At 41.3% G+C, this 20,543-nt stretch overlaps 1 protein-coding gene across 1 annotated transcript in view; it reads right to left on the reverse strand.

Moving 5' to 3' along the window:
- eftud2 (elongation factor Tu GTP binding domain containing 2) overlaps positions 1–20,543 on the reverse strand; it is a 98,589-nt gene that overhangs the window by 71,765 nt on the left and 6,281 nt on the right. Inside the window, exons 2-10 of the mRNA XM_060901952.1 lie at positions 12,765–12,919; positions 12,470–12,638; positions 10,584–10,662; positions 10,419–10,494; positions 4,071–4,136; positions 3,932–3,967; positions 3,752–3,842; positions 3,579–3,661; positions 3,079–3,245 (exon numbers count right to left, since the gene is read on the reverse strand). Of these exons, the coding sequence (XP_060757935.1) occupies positions 3,079–3,245; positions 3,579–3,661; positions 3,752–3,842; positions 3,932–3,967; positions 4,071–4,136; positions 10,419–10,494; positions 10,584–10,662; positions 12,470–12,638; positions 12,765–12,866 (869 nt within the window). The 5' untranslated portion in view covers positions 12,867–12,919. The remainder of the gene's footprint in view (positions 1–3,078; positions 3,246–3,578; positions 3,662–3,751; positions 3,843–3,931; positions 3,968–4,070; positions 4,137–10,418; positions 10,495–10,583; positions 10,663–12,469; positions 12,639–12,764; positions 12,920–20,543) is intronic.

Raw genomic sequence — 20,543 nt, forward strand, 5'->3', positions numbered from 1 at the left:
GCCTAACGACATCACGTGACGTCCACCCACTTTCGCTAACTCCATCCAATGTGTCCACCCACTTCCAGCCAGCACGGTTCAGCGCGGTTGTAGTCAAAATGCAACTCCAACAGCCCCACTCAGCTCGACTCAGCACGGCACGGCTCAGCCCAACTCAGCCACGTTGGTAGTGGAAAAGCAGCATTAGTTCTGTCTTGTGCAGATCAGCTGTATAAATTTTACCCATTACTACTATTAATAATAATAATAATAATAACAATAAATGGATTCATCTATCTAACATATGGCTACAGTGAGGAGGAGTCTGCATTCCTTACATTTGGCTCTGAATGTAGTAAATCAAGTAAAGTAGTGCAACGAGTTAGTTATACTGCAGTGCTAAAATATTGGCATTATATTATTTCAAAATGCTCCTTATATCCTCAGATTATTAGTGACTGGCCGAGTGACAAAAATGTCACCCAAAATGTGCTTTTCTAAAAAGCCTTCTGATTACTAGGAAGCTGAAGGCATGTAACGATTCACCTAATTCATGATACAATTCGCTTCACAATTTTTCTGTAAAAAATAAATAAATAAATAAATAAATAAATTTATTACCAGAAAATCAGCATTTATTTTCCTATTCGTTATCGATGTAAATATTACTTTTGTTAAATTAAAAAAAAAAAAAATTTTCATTTTCTTAACCAACACTCCTCACTCATATTTGTACGTACAAGTTGGAGTAAAATAATAACCTCTGAACTAAAATATTACTTTTATTAAAAATGAACAAGGGTGCTCCGAAAGCACAATATCCCCCCACTGACAACTATATCTATACTATAAGTGCTTAATACGCCCTCATGAAATTGTTGAAGTACAAGTTTGGTAATCAAGGGCCATAACTCTGAAAAAATTTGACCGAATTGAACTAAATTGCAGTATGTGCATTACGAACATATAACAAAGCCTTTTGCAATCCAGGGCTGTACATTAACTTTTGAAACCGCTTGTCCTGTCGGGCAAGTTGAAAGGAAATTTACTTGTCCAAATGTGAAGTTCACTTGTCCGAAGAAAAATTTGAGAAAAAAAAACACAAAAACTATTTGTAATAAACTAATTTCACCAGCATTACTTTAACACAATCTATTCACTACAGAAAAAAATTGGACTCCATCAATCATTAATTTATTTATGAGAAATTGAAAACCAGAAAATTAAAATTATACAGTATATTTTCATTTTTAAATTATTAACTTTGAATATATATCCTCCACTGATTAATTGTTGTTGTCTAAACATACTAGTACTGTGTGCAGGCAGTCTCTCCTGAAGACTAAATTAAACAATAATTATAAACTAATAAAATAAATGGCTCAGGCTTCATAGAAGAAAAAAAAAACAACAACAATTTGAACAGAATCTCACAGTATGATGCTGAAGCTGCCTAAACAATGGAAAATAAAATACCATTTTGGCAAAAATGTTGGCATCCATTAATTTCTTGTATTAAGTAAAAAATAATGTAAAGTGTACACAGTCCTTCACTGTAAACATAACACACTTTCAGTAACAGAATTTAAGCCGACATAAACACTGACTCGCACATGCTGCTTCTCTTGAACGTACAAGGAAGTAAGGCGGAAGGTAGTTTGTCGACATCACTTCAAGACGACGCCAACGATTGGTCAAATTTGTGGGAAAGTTGCGGTGATTGGATACAATTGCAACACCGCCCTGAATTCGCGGGGATTGGTTGAATTTGCGTTGAAGTTGCAAATCGCAACATCGCGAAATCCTGGAGGGTCTGATAAACGACCGTTTACTTTTCAGCTCAAATACACAAAGCGGTATTGGCCAGTTTTGCAAGTGGAATATCGCGCATGCGCACATCGCTCTTTCCGAAGAGAAACATTCGGTGATTCATCAAAACAATATGTCGCGTGAGATGCTTCGGAAATCATGTGAATAAACTGATAAATTTGATATGTAACCCGAATATCGGCGTATTTTGCCACTTGTCCTATCGGACAAGTAACTGAGACGATGAACTTGTCCGACATAAAGGATCACTTGTCCCGGACAAGCGGACAACCGTTAATGTCGAGCCCTGCAAAGTTTAGTGAAATTCCTTCCAGAATTGCGAGAGGAGTTGAGGAGTTTTAGAAGACAAGCACACCCTCATGAAATTGTCAAAGTACAAGTTTGGTAATCAAGGGCCACAACTCTGGTAAAATGCAACTGAACTGGATGAAATCGCAATATGCTTATTACCGACATATAACAAAGAATCTTGTCAAGTTTCATGAAATTCCTCCAAAAATTGTGAGAGGAGCTGATTTCAGAAAGTGAGCGCCCTTCCTGGGGCGGACGGACACTGCTACGACATAATCCCCCATCATAACAAATAGTCCTTTTCTTAATAAACCTTTATGGACATTTGTACTACCTCTATTTGCTTCCCTTTTCTTTATCTTTCAGCAGTCTATAAAAAGAGAGCGCTGACTTCTTGCTAAATCTACTTCTCCAGTCATTGGCAGAACATCTCTTTCCCATTTTAAATCTTTTTTTAGTGTATTTTCAGGGCATTAGAGCTGCGATACTTCTGCAGTAGGGTGAAGTCATGTGCATTCCTGATATTGTATGTTACTGCACCCTCTGCTGTCTAAACAATTCAGTAACAGTTAGGAACAATAAGATTACACAGCCTGATGACTATCTATCCATCCATCATCTGTAGCCGCTTATCCTGCGCAGGGTCGCGAGCAAGCTGGAGCCTATCCCTGGACAAGTCATCGCAGGGCTGACACATCGAGACAAACAACCATTCACACTCACATTCACACCTACGGTCAATTTAGAGCCACCAATTAGCCTTTGGACTGTGGGGAAAACCGGAGGAAACCCATGCAGACACGGTGAGAACATGCAAACTCCACACAGAAAGGCCCTCGCCGGCCGCTGGGCTCGAACCCAGGACCTTCTTGCTGTGAGGCGACAGTGCTAACCACTACACCACCGTGCACAGCCCAGCTCTGCAGCTTAGAAAATACAGTGAAAAGAATGTTCACCATTTTGGGATGATGTTAGTACCTGAGCATGCCATTGACCTCATCGACAATGTGGCGCAGTTTGTAGTAGGCGTCAGTGGGAGGAAGTTTGAGCTCCAAGATCAGCCGGTCGATTTTGTTGATGCAGATGGTTATGGCCAGTCGCTCCTGCACGACGTGTTTTATCAAACGCTCTGTGTTCAGCATCACCTACATACACGTGAACAGCAAAATGGAAAAATAAACACATACAACTGATAAGACATTCAGAGTCAAGGTTGCCACGTGCTTCCTCCGAGACACATCAAGCCAGTCGAACCGCAGCTTTTCAAACTGCTGCTTATATTGCGTCACAAGGCAGCGGAACACACTCGAAGAAAAGCGCTATCCGCCAACTTACACATCCAGGAGTGCACAGATGCCCGTGATTAGGCAGTGTCGCTGTGATTGACAGGAGATCGAGAGTACGCCATCACAACTTTTAATCTAAAGGCGAGCAAGACCCGGTTAGCGAGACCCAGCAGCAGCAGCGGCATGACTCACCCCCTCAGCAGCGTCGATGAACAACACAATCCCATCTGAAAGCCTGATTCCTGCTGTAACCTCGTCAGAGAAGTTCACATGACCTGAGGAAAGAGAAAACTGTGCCATCACCACCCTCCTCGTTTCCATACAGCACTGTACTTCAACCTGTGGATTGCTTTAGGTGTTGATACCTGGAGTGTCCATAATATTGAACAGGTAGGATTTCCCTCTTGAGTCAGGAAGTACCAGTGTCACAGGTGTGCTCTTAATACCAACTCCTCTCTGCAAAAAAACACACCCAAATATTACACACAATTTTTGTACACAAGTTATTACGGTTCACAAGTTATTACGGTTCTAAAAAGCCTCACCTCTTGTTCGGTGAACAGAATATCTGTATAGCGCAGCTAAAAGAGAGCGGAAAAGGAAAATTTCACAATTTTTCAGAGACACAAGCTTTCAGAGTTGATCTCCGTCTTATTTGTGCACGCGCAGCGGCTTTACACTTACATCTGCGTCATCTCGCTTACGGATTTCCGGATGAGTCTGTTCGATCAGGCAGTCCACAAAACAGGTCTGTGGAAAACACACACACACAGCAACTAATTTTAGTTACGGATTCATTTAGTACATGTTTATTCATATATTGTAAATAATAATTTAAAAAATACAGTAAATAGCATTATTTGACATCTGTAATAATCCATATTAAGTCAGGAACCATTCAACTAATTAACCCTTTGATGCAAAACATGGGTCAAAAGTGACCCGGCTGAGTTTTTATCTTCTATATCTTTGCAATAAATTAATTCCATCATTCAGTATTCAAGGTATTCCTCAATTAACTTGTTTTTGATCATCATACATCCTTATTTTATTTTTTCCTTTCTTACTTTTTGAATAAAAACCCTTTTTGTATCACTACCCTTCTAATGCACAACATGGGTCAAAAACGACCTGCATTCATTTTCCAGGTTATTTCATGTATGGCTGAGTGTTTCTATGATCTACTTTTGAAATAAATTCATTTTCTCATTTACTTTTCCAAATATGCAGTAAATATCTTGTTTTTGTTTAGCACAAATCATCATTTTTATTTTTCCTTTCTTAAGTTATGAACAGGCGGCATGGTGGTGTAGTGGTTAGCACTGTCGCCTCACAGCAAGAAGGTCCAGGTTCGAGCCCTGTGGCCGGCGAGGGCCTTTCTGTGTGGAGTTTGCATGTTCTCCCCGTGTCTGCGTGGGTTTCCTCCGGGTGCTCCGGTTTCCCCCACAGTCCAAAGACATGCAGGTTAGGTTAACTGGTGGCTCTAAATTGACCGTAGGTGTGAATGTGAGTGCGAATGGTTGTCTGTGTCTATGTGTCAGCCCTGTGATGACCTGGCGACTTGTCCAGGGTGTACCCCGCCTTTCGCCCGTAGTCAGCTGGGATAGGCTCCAGCTTGCCTGCGACCCTGTAGAACAGGATAAAGCGGCTAGAGATAATAAGATGAGAAGTTATGAACAAGCACAGCTTTTGTAATTCTACATCAAGTTTACACACATGGGTCAGAAACGACCCGCATGCATTTACTCCAGCGTTTGGTGGGAACTGTGAATTGTGCTTGTGTCAGACATTTCACAGCTCAGCACAGCGCCCTTTGCCCATCTAATACATGGAAGTAATGTTTTTCAATTGTTCTAACATTACCTTAGAAAAAAATTGATGATGTTTAGGTTACCTTGAGAGGGAGTAGATTACTTGTAACTTTCTGACAAGTAATTACTATTAGCTACCGATCTGTTGACATATTCTACTTTAGTTAGCTAATTTTATTGTAGTTGGCTTAGCTAACTACATAGTTAATAAATAAATAACTGGCCCCATTCACTGCTAAAGTAATTATTTGAAACAAATTATTATTATAGTATTAAGACATTTAATTTTAAAATCACACTTGGATGACCCATGTGTAGTAATATAAAAAGTATTTTTGTTCATAAAGTAGGAAAGAAAAAATTAAATTAATGATTTGTAGTAATTAAAAACAAGATATTTAAAGAATACTTGGAATATTCAATCATAAAATAAACTGATTTCAAAAGATCGAGCAAAGAAAAACTCAGTCAGCATGAAATAACCTGGAAAATGAATGCGGGTCATTTTTGACCCATGTTGTGCATTAGAAGGGGTGTGCATATGTTTTGCATCAAAGGGTTAAAGAGAAACGGCATCCATCATCACTTTAAGACATGAAGTGTCATATTATATTTCACAGACACGAGTGTTTTACTGGGAAATCCACCACTTTTATTTTCATATGAGCTACATCCAGGACACTGAGTGACATATTTCTCAATATTCTCACTCATGAAGGTATCGATGCATTGTTTTGATAAATTTGAGGACTTCGTTTGTGAATGTGTCTATATATTAAAAAGAAAAAAAAAAAAATCACACGTTGGCTTGAAGATATGAAGTTTATATTCTTGTGTTGAAAAACTCATTTTTCATACGAAATACATCGCGGATCTGAGTGACATTAAATAATATTGGCTGGCTTTATTTCGTGGTATATCAGATATATCCCATTCAGCTAGCATGATACTGAACAAATCGAAGACAAGTAGCTGGATGGAATATATCTGATAGACCACGAAAAAAGCCACCCAATTATTATTATTATAATAATAATGCATACACACTTTTCATATCAGCATTCTCGAAGGCCAACACAAGCTTACTTGATGCTGTTAGTGTGGCAGTCCACTTACCTTCCAGCCGGTGTAGCATTCACAAATGCCAATGCTAGCACAGTCAAGCAGATTATCATCATCATCATCATCATCATTATTATTATTTTCCCCGCGTAATTTACTTAATTACTTTTAAAATCAACATCAACAGCTACACACAACAGAGCGACCTGGCAGCCAAAATTCACTCAAAATCTTCTGCATTTAACGACGCAAACCTGGCGGCCATGTTTGCTTACAAATTGTCACAGTCGCTCACTAGCGTGTTTCCAACGTATGACGTCATGTTGTCTTGACAACCATGCAATATCGTAAACCATATTCAACGCTCATTCTCCATTGGGTAGAGTGACGTAATACACGTCAGATAAGCGATATGCTAACAATATTGCATGCTATCGAACCAAATGAATGAAACCCGCTAGAAGGGAATAGAACACGTTTTTATTCCATCGAAAAAGCGTCCTGTATGTATAATAATTCCCGATATTTCACTCTGATGACATCACTCACTCCCAGTGGTGTCAAAATGGCAAACCGGTTCAACATTAAAATCCTTTTGGATAACTTGTGTTTTTTGTGGATGTGTCCATATAATATAAAGACCATTACATATGCCCCTTTTCCACCAAAGCAGTTCCAAGGCTGGTTCGGGGCCAGTGCTTAGTTTGGAACCGGGTTTTCTGTTTCCACTGACAAAGAACTGGCTCTGGGGCCAGAAAAAACGGTTCCAGGCTAGCACCAACTCTCTGCTGGGCCACAGGAAAGAACCGCTTACGTCAGCGGGGGGGGCGGAGTTGTTAAGACCAACAACAATAACAAGACCGCGAAAGATCGCCATTTTTAAGTGACGAGAAGCAGCAGCTGTACAAACGCGAAGTCATCCATTATCATTATTATTGTTGTTGTTGCTGCTTCTTCTTCCACGTTGTTTTTGCTTCGATATTCGCGCCAAGGTTTATGCAAACGTAGCGACGTAACTGATGTATACAGCGACGTAACGGAGGTATACAGTGACGTAATGACGTGGCTTCCCTTAGCACCGCGAGCTATGGAAAAGCAAACTGGTTCTCAGCTGGCTCGCAAGTTGAACGAGTTGTGAACCAGCACCAGCCCTGGCCCCAAACCAGCCCTGGAACTGATTTGGTGGAAAAGGGGTAATAGTGGCACGGAGATATGAATTTTATCTTCTCATACTGAAAATATTTTCACTCGTGCGCTTCGATCACTTGTGAAATACAGGGTTAGTCAAAATTATGTTAAGACTCATGGATTATTTTTATTATTCTTTAAATGCTACTGTTGCTTGCTGGTTTTTGTGTGCTGAACATGATCGTGAACAGGTTGAGACTAGGGGTCGACCGATAATCGGCCTGGCCGACATATCGGGCCGATATTCTGCATTTTTAGGGTTATCGGTATCGGCCATAATTTCCACCGATATGCCGATAACATGCCTTTTTGCAGCCATTTCGTTCCTAACGCGACTGTCACTGCACGTCCTTTCCTGCACTCGCCTCTCTGAGTTCAAGAACACGGTCCCGCCCACCACAACATCTGATTTGTTTGGCACAAGAGATATAGCCAATTGACACGGGTAGCTAAACGCTGTGAACTGTTTCAAGGCGGCCGTACAGGCACTCGGGCAGAAGCGGCACAAGGGATACAGCCAATCAACACGCGTAGCTAAACGCTGTGAACTGTTTCAAGGCGGCCGTATGGGCACTCGGGCAGAAGCAGATCCCACTTCAAGGTAAGGACACGCTGCTTTTGCCGCAATAAGTCACAAACACACAAGTTGCAAAAGCACATCATCATTATATGTTTACATTCTTCATCTACTACTCGTTAAAATTGTCCATTTGCATCTGTGTAGCCAGGCAAACTTAGCTTACAGAAGGAAGCACTTGAATTAGCCTACAACCAACTAGTCCCGCTGAAACTACATGTAATGCTTCCTTCACTACAATATAATCCTCCTAAATTGGGAATATTAGGCTTGGGCATTAAAAGCATTAGAATGTAGATGGTTACTTGTTAAGTTGTTACATAATAGGGAGTGATAGCCTACTTTATGTTTGATTTTACTTTTTAAAAAATGCTGCAGGCAGCTCCCTACACTTGATTTGTTATTTAAAAACTACTTGAAGTTGGCAAGTCTTACTTCGTTCTTAGTGTAAAAGAATCCAGAGTGTATTTTCATTTATTTTCCACTGAAAATGGTGAGCTGTAATATAGTAGGGAGTGATTTATTTTTTAATTGGTGAATATTTATTTTATTATTATTTTATTTCTCATTTTATTCTAACTAATGTTTGACTTTATTGTACAAACGCTGCTGGCATCTCCCTGCACAAAATTTCATGTTCAATTTTACAATTAAACATACATTTCATGGATATGAAGGTCTGTGTCAGTGTGTGCTATGTTTAATTTCATGTGAATTATAATGTTTACATTTATCGGTTGCACATATCGGTTATCGGCATCCCAATTCCATAATAATCGGTATCGGCCCTGAAAAAAACATATCGGTCGATCCCTAGTTGAGACCGTCCTGAAAATCATCTTGCACATATGATGTATGTTTTGTGAATAAATGGTTTCTACCATTTAAGTGTTAACATAATTTTGACTCACCCTGTATATTCGTACTCGAAGATAAACTTCATATCTGCACACCATCATGTAATATCCTCTTATATAAATATATACACCCCCCCCACACACACACACTTTATATGCAGTTGGGTGAAAAAAAATCTGTATCCACTATGGCGTTTTGATGGATTTCTACAAAAATATACAACAAATACAATATTTCAGATCACTAAAAGTGACATGTGACTTTAGGAAAACTAAACTTTTTTTGAAAAAGAACCAAATGTCTGAAGTCTGATCTGACTTGAAGAGATATGACATTTAGCACAATTTTAACGAGCTTCCAGACTCATAGTACAGGGCGTTTCAAAAAAAATTTGATATCGTTTCACAATCTAATAACTTTGCCAATTCTCGTTCAACTGACCTCAAATTTTAACAGCATGAGTGGAAACGGGTCAGAATTTTACGTTTAATGTTTTTATCTTTTTAGGTATAGAAATGCCTTTCACCAGAAAAGAAAAGGTGTTAGAGTGTCGTGTCTCAGGCGGCGCGCGTATTGAAAATTTGTGAAATCATTCATGGAATCCACATACCTTTGAATTTCTCGTTCAGATTTTGAGGAATACATTTTATACTGCCTGTTCAGTTTCATTTGCCTAGACTATGGAGTTTCTGGGATATTTACATCTCAAATAATATCAAATTGGGCGGCACGGTGGTGTAGTGGTTAGCGCTGTCGCCTCACAGCAAGAAGGTCCGGGTTCGAGCCCCGTGGCCGGCGAGGGCCTTTCTGTGCGGAGTTTGCATGTTCTCCCCGTGTCCGCGTGGGTTTCCTCCGGGTGCTCCGGTTTCCCCCACAGTCCAAAGACATGCAGGTTAGGTTAACTGGTGACTCTAAATTGACCGTAGGTGTGAATGTGAGTGTGAATGGTTGTCTGTGTCTATGTGTCAGCCCTGTGATGACCTGGCGACTTGTCCAGGGTGTACCCCGCCTTTCGCCCGTAGTCAGCTGGGATAGGCTCCAGCTTGCCCGCGACCCTGTAGAACAGGATAAAGCGGCCACAGGTAATGGATGGATGGATCATATCAAATTTTTTGAAAAACACCGTGCATTTTGATTCCTCACTATAAACATCTAAATATACGTTATTTGACTCCCCCACCCTTTTACTACTTATGATTACGAAGGAACATCTGGGAACCCTGATATACTAAACAGTCTGATGAATTATATACATGTTAAAGGCTTTGCAAACTTTTACACTGTACCACAAATACATTTATAGAGCTCAAAGATTCAATTTTATTTAAAAAAAATCTATTATGATATAAATTTCATTCTCCCTTCTCTGATGTAAGGGGAGGGGCTTGAAATTAATCTCTGCGACATGTAAAATTTTACTGAAATAAAAAGCCGTTTTCATTTTATTGATGTTTTAAACCCTTTTTTTTTAACACAAAATACCATGAGCGTTTTTTTTTTTTTTTTAAATATTATTATTACTTCTTAAACACTGACCTTGCCGTGGTGCAAATGGCCGCACAGCGTGACGTTTCTAATCAGCTCGGAGTTGTCCATTAAATCAGCAAGAAATCTGCAGAGAAAATTAAGATTTGGTCCAACGTTACATAATACGTCTGACTCAGAAGGAATGTGTGGTATATTTTGTCTATGCAGACTCACTCCATGTCATAAACTGTAACTGGCAGCTCCTGCTCGGTCAGAGTGAACTGCTTCGTCTTCACAGGCTTGATAATAGGCTCTGACGGACACAAACACACAGTGATTCTTCTTCGTTTTTGAATGTCCAAAAGCATAAATTCCACCCTGTATACACTGCAATTATAAGATTTAAAAAAAAAAGCATAGGGCCATTATTAAAAAATGTTCCGTTTCCGGTCCACCGGCCGGGTGAGTGCCGTTTGTGCGGGTGAAATTTTTTTTTTAAACGCCGGTTTTTCGACATTTTTTTCGGGTTCGTAAATCTAAAATCGAACTTGACATTTCCGCATTCCCAGGGCTTTCCACTAAAGGCCTCTGCATGCTCGTGCGACAAGTCTTTCGCAGATAGCTTTTCGCAGACAGTTGTAATTTATTGTTGAGCGGGGATAATAGGCGTGCGCGATGTTATTCACCGGCACAACGCAAGGGGGCGCGAAGTCGCTAGGAGTAGTTGGTGGGTGTGGTTAGTGGAGTGTTTCTCCTCCGGTTACTTATAATGACTAGAACTGGAGTCGTATAGATGTACGTACTTCCTCACTTCCTCGATCAACCGCTATTCGTGCTGCTCCATCTTCGCTCGTGTTTTTAAAAATGCCGGTCGTGAAAACAAAACAAACCGGGAAAGTAGGGAAGCGGAAGTGCGTGTACAGCGGATGTAGAGTGGACCAATCAGAGCCCTCTTGTCTGCGGCGCTGTCTACGAGGCTTCTGCGGTGGTCACAATTTTTGGGAGGTGCACGCAGAGCGTCTGCGAAGGTGGCGGGGCTACGCAGACACTGTCTGCGACGCTATCTGCGAGGACTGGGTTGTCAGCATAAATTGGCCTTAAGGCTCATACTAGCCAGCCATGACAAATAAGTAGCCAGCCGGGGGAGTAAACACAAAATAAACTCCTGTGCACGCAGTTCCCAGGGTTAAGTGTATTTTCCACAGACCATTTATTTATTCACTTTACTCAAATACAAAGTAAAATGGCAGTAAATCTTCTTTCTTTTCTTGCGTATTGCATCATGAGGCGTTCCTGGCTTGTAAATCTCTTATTTTCGGTGCATGACACATTCACGCAGCTGAGCATGCGCCGAGTGCGCGCGCACACCGCATGTCGGGGTGCGGATGAGTTACTCTCCCTTGATCAACGGTTCAGTTTGACATTATTGTCAGTCTGTTAGATAAACATTTAATTTTATTAAAATCGAAAATTAATATTTAGAGCCTGTGGGCTACAAAAATAGTCATTAAAGTAGCCGGCTGGACTTAATTGTGTGGCCGGCGCTTGTGGAAAGCCCTGTCGAATCAGCTCTGCGCATGCGCCGTGCGGCACAAAAAAAACGGCAGCCACCATGAAGGAAGGAGATCCGGAGTTTTCAAACATTTGCTTAAGTGTGAAATCGCAAAATGGTATTCTAGCGAACAACAAAATAGTAAAGATTCAGAAAAACAAATCATTCAGTGATCATTTTAATAGTGTAATTTCATCCGAACTAGGCCTAACACTCGATTTAGAACTACAAAAAGTCCGTGTGTCGGACATTTTAAGTACCTTTGTAAAAGTTTTGCAAATGTTGCAGTCAGCATTTAAAATGCTAACTTAAAGTTTTTGTACAAGTTTCAGTTGATTAAACTGTCATATTTTATTAAATGTGTCTGCTTTTGTAATAAAAAAAAGTACTGAAAGAAAAAACAAACACAGCATTGCGATTTCTTATCCATCCATTAAAAAAAAAAAAATCCCTCCCTCCCGACTGAATTTTTTTTTGCCCACCCGGTGGACAGGAAACAAATTTTTTTTAAGGATGGCCTAAAACTCAGGTTTATAAAACGCACAAACTTGATGATGTGAGCATTCACCTGTAAGTGGTTGTGTGTCCTCTTCTTGGACGATGGTCTCCACTTCAGGCCCATAGACTTCCTCTGCAGTCGGATAATACTTCTTATCCTCGTGCAAAACTACCTCCATGCCGCCACCACCATCTTCATCACCGTCAACCTGGTCTTCATCCTCCTCATCCTCATCCGCCTATAAGGACCGCACACGTTCCATTCCACCAAAGTTAATGATTTCACTTTCTCAGAAAACAGAGAGATTTTATCGATAGAATATTTTCTCGCATATGCACGCTCGTTTAGATTCAGCAACTCTTACCTCAGCTGCATCTCTGTCCTCTGCCTCTACGTCTTCATCTTCATCGGAGTCCAGTTCTGGTCCGATGTAGTTACCGAATTCGTCGTACAGATCCGTCTCCATTGCGTTTAGCTCTTATTAGGCGTGGTTTCAACAAAATTCCGGCACCCTAATTTCTATACAAACAAAAGTTGCACGGGAAGTTTAAAAAAATAAAAATCCCGCCACCAAAACACTACAAAATGTATTTAATGGAGTCTGACACCAAAACATGTGTATTTTAAAGTGCCATTCCACCATTGGATGTATTCTTTGGCATAAAATACAATATATTTTATGACAACATGACTAGACAGAGAAATCTTTTAGCTTCAAAATTATATATCAAACATAATTTTTTGACAACGACAAGTATATTAATTTTGCGACCAAAGTCACCTACCCTTTTAATTTCCGCGCGGTAGTGAAACATGATGTCATCGGCAGGTTCCCCTTCTTGTGTACCACGTGTCGGTCTATTTTTAGACCAGGAAACCCCCAAAGTGAGAGAGTCATTTCTCCTCGTATATGGGGGCCAAAAAAATTGCGAAAAATTTTGAGTTAATCTTTCAGTTAGCTAGATTTATTGGTATTAGCTAGATTTATTGGTATTATTTTTATCGCGTTCTATCCGCCATTGCTGATAATATGTGCCACGTCACACGGTACACAAGAAGGGGAACCTGCCGATGACATCACACGTGGAAATTAAAAGGGTAGGTGACTTTGGTCGCAAAATTAATATACTTGTCGTTGTCAAAAAATGATGTTTGATATATCATTTTGAAGCTAAAAGATTTCTCTGTCTAGTGATACCATTTATATATGTTGTCAAAATATATTGTATTTTATGCCAAAGAATACATCCAATGGTGGAATGGCACTTTAATTCTTTTGTTTGAAAGTTAGACCGGCAGCTACAATTATCAACAGTCCATAATTAAACACCTTTTCAGATTTACCAATAAAAAACAAATTTTACAAAGGTGAGTTTCAGTTAAGGCTGGGCAAAAAATCGATACGATTTAAAAATCGAGTGGGCACGTCAAATCGATTGATTTGTTAAGAAACTCGAGTTTTTAAGATTTTTTTAAAATCCCCTGTCCCCATACAGTTTATATTTCCAAGTGCACAGCGCACGCATTACATTTTTACATTCGCCAAGACCCCTCGAGACTTTCCGTAATGCACTTCCTGCAGTGCGTTTCTCTCGTCCCCCAGTAACATCACATGCACAAACAAACATGGCGACAGAAACAGACAGCGAGAAAGAGGGGCTCCTGCCCAAAAAAAATGTCCCACAACGTCCGTAATTTGGAATTGGTATGGTTTTACAGCATCTGATGAATGCCAAACAACACCTCGTTGTAAATTGTGTCTGAAAGCGGTTGTCGTGAGTGGTAGCAGCACGACCAATTTGTTTCAGCATTTGAAGCGAAAACATCCGGCAGAGTGGGAGAAATGCTGCCTTCTTCGACAAGAAAACTTTCCTAACACTAGCTCTAATGCTAACACTGTAAAGCAAACTACTCTCCCTCAAAGCTTTTCAAGCTGTGTACTAGGGGTGGGTATTGCCAAGGACCTCACGATACGATACGCATCACGATACGATACTGCGATATATTGCGATATTCTACATAGTTCACTGAAAAACGTAAACGCATTATGCATCTTAAAATCCGAGTTGTATGTACATCAGATGATAGTGATAATTCATGGGACAAACTGAGTCAAAACAATGTAATTCTAATTATCCATGCCATTTTATTGTAACTATACAAGCGCAAGTTACAACATATTTGCAGGAACAACGCACTGTCTGAAACACATTGAAAAGTGCAGTGGGCATCTTAGGCCGAATCCCATTTCACCCCTTGGACCAACCCCTTGGCCCTTCCCCTCCATTTTGCGCGTTCACGTGAAGGGGTAGGGGTATCCCAATCCCAGTTAACGCGGAGGGGTAGGGGAAGGCGTAGGGCTTCTGTACCCCTCCAAACAGAGATTTTCCTGGAGCAGACTCCGAACGAAGGGGTTTGAGTGATTTCCCACAATGCCATGCGGATTTCAGCGAGATTTCATGCGGATTTCAGAAAGATGGCGGTTCCCGCGGCGAAAGATTGTCATAAATGTATTTTCTCCATTATTTACGTGTTTTAAGTTGTTATCCAGAGGAAACACGCCGCTTGATTCGCTTTCGAGCTGAGAATGAGCAGCGATTTCTGAAATCCAAACTGCTGCTAAAAAGCTTTGGGAGTGAGTATTGTTTTCGGTTGCTTTACTGCGTACGTTTTGTTCTGTTATTCTCGCTTTTATTGTTTACATGAGTGTTCTGACACCTCATTCTGTCGGATGTGGTGCACGAAGCGCCAAAGATATCCCATTCAGTGGTGTTAGTTAACAAATCACACCCTGCCAGCAGAGATTTCTGGCTCTGACTGTAGCGGCTGGTCGCAGCCAATGACGCGTCGCGTTTTGCTAACGTAAACGCTGACGGAGGTACGCGATGACGTATGCGATCGTTGAAGGGCTATCCCAATACGTAAGGGTTGAATTTCAAGCCCTATCCCTTGTAGCTCAGTTTCAAGGGGAAGGGCCAAGGGGAAGGCGGAGGGGAAGGCGGAGGGGAAGGGGTAGAAATTAGAATTGGGATTGGGCCTTAGTCTCCCTGAGCACAATTATGAAACAAAGTGCAGTGTGGGTCAGTGTCCACACACTGAAACTGAACTGAAACCTCAGTGAATCACGTTTCTTCTGAACTTTGAGTAAATACTCAAAATAAAATGCAGTGTCTCACACACACTAAAATTGAAAATGCAAAATAAAGTGCAGCTTCTTGCCTTCGGCCTTAAATGACAAAATTAAGTTCACAGTTACAGTAAGTCACACATCACTGAAGTAGACGGGAGGACTTTGGCGCTGTCCAGTGTAGTTTGCTTCGGGTCGGGTTTCGGCGGCTCCGGCTGAGCTAATATGTCGGGGCGGTGTCGTGCTAAGTAAGTTCGCAAGTTTGTTGTGTTACCTGAATATCTAATTGGAGCGAAACAGGTTTTGCAGAGTGCATACTCTTTGTCCAGCTCACTGTTTTTTTTTCTCCTTTCAAAAGATTATTAATATCGCAGGCTTTTGTCTAAACCGGGGAACAGGGGTGCTGCGCCCTCTTACTCTCGTCGTGCGCCCTCTTACCGAAATGCCGAGTGAACCCCACGTCACACGTAGGCCATGCACTTATATGCTACTGCACAACATGCAATCTTTCTCAAAACGATCTTTTTTCCGTGAAAACATCCCAGCAACACCACGTGACAATGTGTCTGATCATCAAATATGTTATAATTACTCCAAAAATATTCCAATCATAGTAGATACACCGCCAGACGGTGCAAAAACAATCCGAATTGGCGGTTTCCAGACTGAGGCGCCATGTTGTTTACTTGTCGCTAGGGCTGGGTTCAAAAGATCGATCCACGATCCGATATCGATTCACGTTCAAAAAATACGAGATCGATTCAAAAATGTGTGGATCGATCTCTTCCAGGTGGCTATAGGCACTATTTTCTCGACCGCGCAAGGACCGCTATAAAAAGCGGGTGCCGGCAAACGAAACCGAAACTTAAAGGAACAGTCCACCGTACTTCCATAATGAAATATGCTTTTATCTGAATTGAGACGAGCTGCTCCGTACCTCTCCGAGCTTTGCGCGACCTCCCAGTCAGTCAGACGCGCTGTCACTCCTGTTAGCAATGTAGCTAGGCTCAGCATGGCCAATGGTATTTTTTGGGGCTGTAGTTAGATGCGACCAAACTCTTCCACGTTTTTCCTGTTTACATAGGTTTATATGACCAGTGACATGAAACAAGTTCAGTTACACAAATTGAAACGTGGCGATTTTCTATGAAAGTCCGCACTATAATGACAGGCGTACTAACACCTTCTGCGCGCTTCGACAGCGCACTGATACGGAGCTCAGATATCAATGTGCTGCCGAAGCGCGCAGAAGGTGTTAGTACGCCTGTCATTATAGTGCGGACTTTCCATAGCATAGAAAATCGCCACGTTTCAATTTGTGTAACTGAACTTGTTTCATGTCACTGGTCATATAAACCTATGTAAACAGGAAAAACGCGGAAGAGTTTGGTCGCATCTAACTACAGCCCCAAAAAATACCATTGGCCATGCTGAGCCTAGCTACATTGCTAACAGGAGTGACAGCGCGTCTGACTGCGTCTGACTGACTGGGAGGTCGCGCAAAGCTCGGAGAGGTACGGAGCAGCTCGTCTCAATTCAGAAAAGAGCATATTTCATTATGGAAGTACGGTGGACTGTTCCTTTAAGAGCGCGAGATGGCTGAAGCTGCACAGCTAAAATTACCGCCTGGCCTGAAAGCTGATGTATGGCATTACTTTGGATTCAAACGTTACGAGGACAGAGACGAAGTCGACAGAACAAAAGCAGTGTGCAAACTGTGCCACATCGAGGTAAAATATAGTGGCAATACAACTAATCTCCGCAACCACTTATCCAGGCACCATGCCGACACAGTTTCAGCTAAACCTGCGGCGAATCAAACTGCACTGGAGAAGGCATTTGGTGTTAAATTACATGCACAAACACATATGGGGCTGTTCCTGTCAATAGGGACAGTTTTTACTTTAAAGTCACAATCCAGCGATATCTAAGTAAATCGATATCGAATCGGATCGTGACCTTATGAATCGGAATCGAATCGATCCAGGAAATCTGGATCGATTCCCAGCCCTACTTGTCGCGGCTGCTCTCGCGAGATTTGACATGGGTTACATACAAGGTCAGCTGACTTGTAGAGCGAGATTTCTCGAGACTGAATGACCTTTCACCCACCGGCGTGGGAGCTTTTGACAGAAGTAGTTGGCGAGTTGTTTTTGTTGACACTTGGGCATTTAAAGATGTCATCCCGCGGCACGAAACGGAAGAAAGCCAAAGACTGTCCGGGGCAGAAGAAGATTACTTTTCTTTTTCAATGTTGACAATTTGTTACAATTTCCCTCTCAGATAGCCTCAGAATGTCCCATTGTAGCCTCAATTTTTCAAAGGCTTCGCACGGCGGAGGGGGGGCACGGACAACCGGCACCATCCCCCCCGTCGCTTCGCTCCCTCGCCATGGTGAGCGCCCTCATTAGGGCTGTAATGATACACCCAACTCACAATTCGATTCGTATCGCGATTTTTGACCCATGATTCGATACACCCACGATTTTTTTTAAAATATGTTTTTTTAAAGTAGTAAATTTGACTTATTAACATTTACTTACTTACATTAACTATTTAATAACAAATAATTCAGACCACTGCAGAGAATGAGTAATATGTATGCAAAAATGAACAAATGTATATCCAAAGACTGTTTTATTTCTCAAAATAATACTGTTGAGCCGGAAGCTCTGGTTTTTTCGGTTCTGAAAAAGTCATTTTTCCAAATCGCGTAAATCCGTTAAGATTTTTTTTGGGGGGGGGGGGGGGGGGGGGGTATAGGGGTGGCTCTCTCACTGTCTCACTCTCATAGGGCCAATGATTTTCTGTGATCGCGGAAAACAGATGGAAATTACGGAATTTTTATAGTGAAACATTGCTCGCGTGTCAAAGTGTAACTGCCGCAGAAGGCTTCTGCGTAACTGCCGCTAACGCCCAAGCAGACATGCCTTTCTGGTCAAGGCAGCTTTGTCAGTGATTGTGATTGGCTTGTGGCACACCTAGCCAGCCAATGAGCTGCTTGTTTACAGATTCGCTCCCCGCGTCGCAACCAGAATGGCGACCGCTTAAAAGAAACGAATGCGCTGGTGGCCAGTGTTGCCAGATTGGGCGGTTTTAAGTGCATTTTGGCGGGTTTTGAACATATTTTGGGCTGGAAAACGTCAGCAGTATCTGGCAACACTGCTGGTGGCCAAGGACGCCATATGGTTGCCAGTGGCGAGTGTGGACGTTGCGTGACTCGCAGAAGATTGTCGCAGGTCGGCGAAAAAACGACTTACTAATAGATATAAAAAATAAAAGTAATTTAAGTAAGTTTAAAATGTAATTTAAATAAAAAGTAAAAGTATTCATAAATTGAAGTTTGGAAGCGCCTCCGTTTTTGGGCTGAGGAGAAGTTTGAAAGGGTGTACTGCGATTCTGCCTTCTTGTATCTCGACACGGATCGTGGCTCTGCGTATCACGATTTCGATACGCATATTGTTACAGCCCTCATACTAAATTTTTCTAGAAAAACCTCTGATATCGGCACTTATTCAATGTCACTTCGACTATGCTTGCACATCGTGGTACTCTGGTTTAACCAAGAGATATAAGGTTACAGCGTAACCAAAACAAAATGATCCAGTTCCTTTAGAACACATCAGCCAGAAAACATATTGGCGCTCTGGAGTTTGAGGTGGTTGGTATGCTGCCAATGGAATTACATGTTAAACAGCTAAAATTAAATATGGTGTATAACATCTACAACGAAACTGCACCAAGCTATTTGATGACACCATTCAGCTTAACACGTAACCTCCACAACATTACCACAAGACGCACTGCTACATCCTTCCACATCCCTAGAGTAAATTCTCATGGTAAAACACTCTTTCATTCTAGTATTTTATTACGGAATGGTTTACCATCAAATGTCAAAGATGCTAGGAGGAAATCTCAGTTCAAATTTCTAGACTAGAGTAGAGTAAAGTAGAGCCTTTTGGCTGGGTAGGAATTGTAGCATTCCAATTTGAGCCGCTCCTATTTTCAGATGACTGTCATTTCAGGTCTCTGTGGATTGTCTAGTGCCCTGTGGTTGTATACCATGGGATGATCCTCCATATGTTTGTCCAACAGTTCTTTGAATACGTTAACATTTGGCGCTGTAAGAACTGTCTCAGGCAGGTTGTTCCACCAACAGACCACTCGGCTGCTGAAGAAATACAGTCTTTTGTTGCTCTTGACCAGTTGTAGACTATGCCCTCTTGTCTTGGTGTTTATCTTCATTCCTGTTATGCATGCTTTTGCATCATATTTTTCATGTACATATTTGGAGGGGTTTATCATGTCGCCTCGTAGTCTGCGGTACGCTAATGTAGGTAGCTTAAGAGCTTTCAGTCTGTCCTCATATGGAAGATCCCTCAGTCCAGGTACTCGTTTTGTGGCACGTCTCTGAACACTCTCAATCTGTTCCGCCAATTTCCACATGTAGGATGACAGTAGGGCTGGGTATCACAGGCAATTTCCTAGATCGATTCGATTTCGATTCTTAGGGTTTTAAATTGATTAATCACGATTCGATTCGAATCAATTCAATCTGTTCTTAAATAATGAAAATATCTCCATACAATACGTTGCAAAATACACGTCTTTATTTTGTAAATTTGACAGTTTGCACGTAACTGTAAACAAAACGGTCTTATCTTCCTGTAATTAAAAAAGTGCAAATGAACGTTGCAGCAAATTGTATTGTTTAAGTGAAAAAATCTCATCTCATCTCATTATCTCTAGCCGCTTGATCCTGTTCTACAGGGTCGCAGGCAGCGCTCGAAACTAACGGTGTCCCGATGTCCCGGGGACCATAAAAAATGTCATCAGGACACAAAATTATCATATCTGGGACAATCCCGGGACAATGGAAAAAAAATAGATCTAGAAAAAAAGTTCTACGTTAATATTATTTACAAAGCCGTCACACATACGTAGACATTCACCTAATTTGTCAATTTTAATTTTAAAACGTTAACAGCGAAACATACATAGTAGCTACACTTT

This window comes from Neoarius graeffei, chromosome 20 (genome assembly GCF_027579695.1).
Source record: "Neoarius graeffei isolate fNeoGra1 chromosome 20, fNeoGra1.pri, whole genome shotgun sequence".
Taxonomy (NCBI): Eukaryota; Metazoa; Chordata; class Actinopteri; order Siluriformes; family Ariidae; genus Neoarius; species Neoarius graeffei.